At 38.4% G+C, this 5,501-nt stretch overlaps 1 protein-coding gene across 1 annotated transcript; it reads right to left on the bottom strand.

Moving 5' to 3' along the window:
* Positions 1-306: 306 nt before the first annotated feature.
* FGF23 (fibroblast growth factor 23) lies at positions 307-5,261 on the bottom strand. The gene is made up of 3 exons (XM_056517245.1): positions 4,601-5,261; positions 1,995-2,098; positions 307-1,316 (listed from the first exon to the last, which is right to left on the bottom strand). The coding sequence occupies exons 1-3, from the start codon at positions 4,824-4,826 to the stop codon at positions 858-860; spliced, it is 789 nt and encodes a 262-aa protein (XP_056373220.1). The 5' UTR covers positions 4,827-5,261; the 3' UTR covers positions 307-857.
* Positions 5,262-5,501: the final 240 nt, after the last annotated feature.

The following is a 5,501-nucleotide window of genomic DNA, read 5'->3' as shown; positions in this document are numbered from 1 at the left end:
AAAAGTAGAGACCCCTTTAAAGGGGGTACTCTGCTGCTCAGCGTTTGGAACAAACTGTTCCGGACGCTGGAGTCAGCGCCGGGAGCTCATGATGTCATAGCCCTGCCCCCTCATGACGTCACACCCCACCCCCTCAATGCAAGTCTATGGGAGGGGGCATGGCAGATGTCACGCCCCCTCCCATATACTTGCATTGAGGGGGCGGGGCTATGACTTCACGAGCTCCTGGCGCCGGCTCCAGCGTTTGGAACCATTTGTTCCAAATTCTGAGCAGCGGAGTACCCCTTTAAGAAATGGCAGCTAAAAGTGGTTGTCTCATCAGAGCCTCCACCAGGATTGACTGATCGATGGAGGTCTGCTCCCACGACCCCCGACAAACACCGCAGCCAACCAGAAATGTTGCATTACATGGGGGCTTTTCAGACTCCCCTTATGACCTTCATATGCCCTATTAGACAAACTAAGACAAACGGAGAGGATGACTCAAGGACTTTTCTGGGCAAATGCATAGGTTTTGCAGTAAAAACAGAAGTGCTCTACCTCAACCATAGAAAATCATAAAAAGAACGGGTTAATAAATCATTGTATTAAATAAGGATAAGGATTTTAGTGACTTTCCCTTAGGCTAAGTTTCCACTTGTTTTTTTTTTTTCTGGCAGTTTTTGGAAAACTGCAGTTTTTGAGCCAAAGTCAGAAGTGGATCCATAAGGAAGAAGAAGTGTAAGCCCTTCCATTATATTTCCCATTCATTTTGAATACCCTTCTTGCTTTGGCTCAAAAACTGCCAGAAAAAAAACCAAGTGGAAACTTAACCTTAAAGTTATAGTACCTATGCTAGGTTTTGATGAACTTTTGTATCAGTTGAAGCCACTGAGTTGGGATGTCATCTTATAAAAATAGTCACGTGGATTTACTTTTCTTATGGTGATAACACCACTTGGGTCTTCAGGGTCTTCCTTTTCATTTTTATTAGGTCTCAAGGGCTCCTGGGGGTCGGAAGGCTTGACATCTTGAGCATCTTTGGGTGTTGGGTTATTCGGAGTGAGCTTCTTTCCTCTACTTACGTTAAGAGGATCTGGATACAGTTCGGCGCTTCTCGTGTGTCGAACAGGCTCGGGAGTGATAAATCTGGTGATCGGGATTTGGTTCTCCATGGACAAAAACTGTGAATAGGGAGGCAAGTCCATTCCTGGGCGGAAAAAGTGTTTTGGCTTCTTGAGGCTTAGCAGGTAGTTGTGCTTTGGGGAATGGTAGACATCATGGCGATTTTCGAGGGTCTCGTGCTTGAAGACGCAGTCATCGTAGCTAAAGTAGTGCTGGGAAATATGCATCCTGATTAATAACTCATTTCATACATTTAAAAAATAATACAGCAAATAACTAAAACTTTCCTATAATAAGTGTGTTCAGCTGACAGTCAGGGGCATAACTATTGGGGGTGTGGAGGTAGAAGTTCCACCTGGATTCTGGTGGTCCTGACAGTATTGTGACCGCATCCACCATACACGTGCACGGTTGGCCAAACGTGGGTAACTTCAAAAGGACCATCATGGAAGATATGGGAGGCCCCCTACACATTAGATTGTTGTCCGGTCCCATCAAAGTTGGTGGGTTTGTCTGGCTTTAATCTAAGGTGTTTGGCCAGCTCTAGGCCTTAATGTTCTGATTACCTTGATACTTATCTATAAAGTTATTGACGGATTTTCAACCCTCCAGTCCTTTTCCCCTATAAGTACAAATATGCCAAGAGACATTATGAGTCACCATAAGGTCAGTTTTGGGTCCAGTAGTATCAGCCTTGCTGTCCTAGAAAGAGACCCATATCGTCTGCATGGCTATGAACACTAGGCAGCAAAAGCTTTTACCATCAATCGTGCCTGGCAAAACATAACCGGCTTGGTAGTTCTAAGATATGTTAACCAGGGATTGTCTTTCTGTCCTAGTTTCTGTAGAGGAGGCCAAGTGAATTGTTATGAAATGAGTTGAATACTTACTGATCCAAATACATTGCCGAATCGGTCCATGCACAGGTAACGCCCGCTTTTGACTCCGGTGATCACCACTTTGCCGGCAGACTCTGATCTAATCATCAATGCACCTGTAGGAAAACAAAAACAAAGTAAATAATAAAAAATTACATTAAAAACATTAAGGAAAATAAATTGGCGTTAGTAGAATATTGACACAGAATGGATCAGCACAGAAGTGATCAACTGGTGGACAAGTTTTTCATTACCTCCTGAATTATTTGTATAAATAATAAGGTTCTTGAATTCACATAATAGAATAGAATAAAATAGAACGTATTATTGTGTCCAGTATTGTCCTCCACTTGTTTTTCCTTATTGTAATCCCTATTGTAATAATAAGGGATTTTCTGATCTATCAGGTCGAAGACAAGTTCTAGCTGCTAGATATACAATAGGTTGTCTATGGGTTCTGCCAATACATATGTAATTTCTACAGACAAATTTGAGCATATTAATATTATTGTTTTTATTTATTGACAAATTATTATTTTTTAAATACATTAATGAATTAATTAATGGTTGACAGGCTACTGAAAACTACTGAGTGCTGAACTTGGCTATGATGAGGTGACCTAAAAAAGGTGGCTGAACATGGGTGCTGTTGCTCAATTCCTATGAGAGATCATTGACCTCCATTCTTGTGGGGGTTCAAGTGGTTGGACCCCATCAATAAGCTACTTTTCTCCAACCTGTGGATAGGGAATGACATTTAAAGGGCTATCCCAGGAAAAAAACTTTTTTTTTTATATCAACTGGCTCCAGAAAGTTAAAGGGGTATTCCAGGATTTTTTTAATATTTATTTTTAACAGCATACAAAATGACTGTTGTCTCAGATTTTTCCCAGGTTGCAATGCGGTCGAGACCTGACTCACTAGTCAGCTGATGACAGGGAGCCTGTCTGCTTCAATGGGTGGAGCGATCAGTCTGCAACTAATGCAACAGCTGGAGGCACCCTGATTGAAAACAACAGGTGTGCAGCTCATTTATGTTTCAATGAGTGGGGTGGCTGATGTGTGGGAAGGAGGAAAATGGAATCATGGGATTTGTAGGCAAACAAGAAAACTGAAAACAGGAAATACAAGTTCACAAAAAGCTAGCCACAGTATTATGGTAATCTCACAACATAGCCATTTAGCCCCAAGATAAGCACAGATCCTTCCTAAGCATGTCCATTACTGTCTGCCAGGTACGTACTAAAATCACCTTATGGTGGAGAACCCCTTTAAACAGGTTTGTATATTACTTTGATTAAAAAAATCTTAATCCTTCCAATAATTATCAGCTGCTGAAGTTGAGTTGTTCTTTTCTGTCTGGCATCAGTGCTCTCTGCTGACATCTCTGCTTGTCTCGGGAACTGCACAGAGTAGAGGAGGTTTGCTATGGGGATTTGCTTCTACTCTGGACAGTTCCCGAAACACGTGTCATCAGAGAGCACTTACACAAAAAAGAACAACTCAACTTCAGCAGCTCATAAGTACTGAAAGGATTAAGATTTTTTTTAATAGAAGTAATTTACAAATCTGTTTAACTTTCTGGAGCCAGTTGATAAAAAAAAGTTATTTCCTTTAATATTGGGATAACTCTTTTAAGAAACTATTTGGGTTAACAAAACTGTTGTTCCCGTCCACCCCACAAAGATCTGACTCCTTCAGCTTGGGGCATTGCTATAGAGGGTGCAAAGGTAGCAGTTACATCTGGACCTGCTGTCCTGGGGAGGCTAAAAGCCCCTGTCTGGCTTAGATGAAGACACCATTGTAGCTTTCATATTGTGCACTGGGGCCCGTCAGCTTCATGTTCCCCCTGTTGATTTTTTTTCCCTATGTGAGCAGATAATGCGTCTATCATGGAGCCTCACGTGGTAGAAATATCAACATCTTACATGGCAGACCACAGTCTAGTAAGAATTGTATAGGGGTGGGGCGAATAACCAAGGGCCCATGTAAATCTATATCTATTGGTCCTAGCAGAGTTTACTGTACATTCAGGTCTACTATTACAGTTCTATGTAAATTTGTCATCCCATGTAATATTGTATTAGTAAAAAAAAGTATAAAGTAATAAAATATGCCTAAATTCGATATAAAATTAGTGTTTAACAATATAAAATATGCCTAAATTCCAAAGGAAATATGTTTATTAACAATATAAAATATGCCTAAATTGTACATAAAACATGTGTGAGAACATAAGACCCATGCCTGATAACAGAGACCAAAACCTTGCATCCAGAATGTTTACCCTTGTGACTTATTTTATTGTAATATGAAGAAAAAAATAATAATATAGAAGTTATATATAGAAGAACAATTACCGTAATTCAAATAAAAAACATTTGTCAAACACAGAAAAGCTTGCATCCAGAATGTTATCATAGTGACATAATATGTAAATTTCACCTTAATATATATATATATATATATATATATATATATATATATAAATATATATATATATATATATATATATATATATATATATATACCGGTTAATGGAATTTTTTTTGAACGAAAATATTAAAAATGGATTTTTTTTTATTTTTTGTGAAGAAAGTTTTTATAAGCGGACTTACTGTAAATGGTTTGGTGTGGTGACCCATCAATGTGGCCGTCGTGGTTGATCTGGAGGTGGAAGCTGTTCCATTCGGTGGCCGTGTACAGGTGCATCAGTCGGTCTGGACTTCCCCATCCGGAGCTTATAATGGGCGATGAATTGGGATAGGCAACAGTGACCTTCAGGCTGGTCAGAAAAAAAGTTAAAAGTGCTAAATATCTATTGCCTTGCCTGATGCTGGACATGACTTTTTTGTTCTTGGGATAGATGCTGGTGAAATATGATCTCTCTTCTGTCCTCAACTCTGAGACTTCAATGCTTCCCAACTTTTTTGCAGTATATAAAGGCTAGGAGCATAGTGACATCACACAGGAAAAACTTGTTATGAACATCCTTTCTGTCGTAACAGCAGAAATTTAAGAGAGCCCTGAGACATAGAATACTCTAGGAAAGGGAGTTCACGTGGGCACCCTGGGAAAATGCTATGCCACTAAGGGGTTTAAAAAAATATATATATGGATATGGATATATATGTTGTTGTTTTTTTACACATATATATGTGTATACTTGTTGTCATTATTTAATTAAATTCTTTTTTTTTACACAAAAAAGAGAAAGTAAAAATAAAAAGTCTTATAATCATGAATTATAAGAAAAATGCAATCATGAAACCCTGAATTTGAAAGCATTTTATTACTTTAAATAGTAAAAATACTTTCAAGACAAAAATCCACAAAACCTAAAACATGGAAAGTAACACCGACTAGTAAAAATGATTGACAGAGAAGTAAAATGTCATTTTCTAAATAAAAATAAAACTATATGTCATATTTATTTATTTATTTATTTTTCTCCTATTTATGTATGTTTGTATCTATATATCTGACAGTCTATCTATCTATCTCTTATCTATCTATCCA

This window comes from Hyla sarda, chromosome 4, assembly GCF_029499605.1.
Source record: "Hyla sarda isolate aHylSar1 chromosome 4, aHylSar1.hap1, whole genome shotgun sequence".
Taxonomy (NCBI): Eukaryota; Metazoa; Chordata; class Amphibia; order Anura; family Hylidae; genus Hyla; species Hyla sarda.
This window is presented reverse-complemented; position numbering and strand designations above follow the sequence as displayed.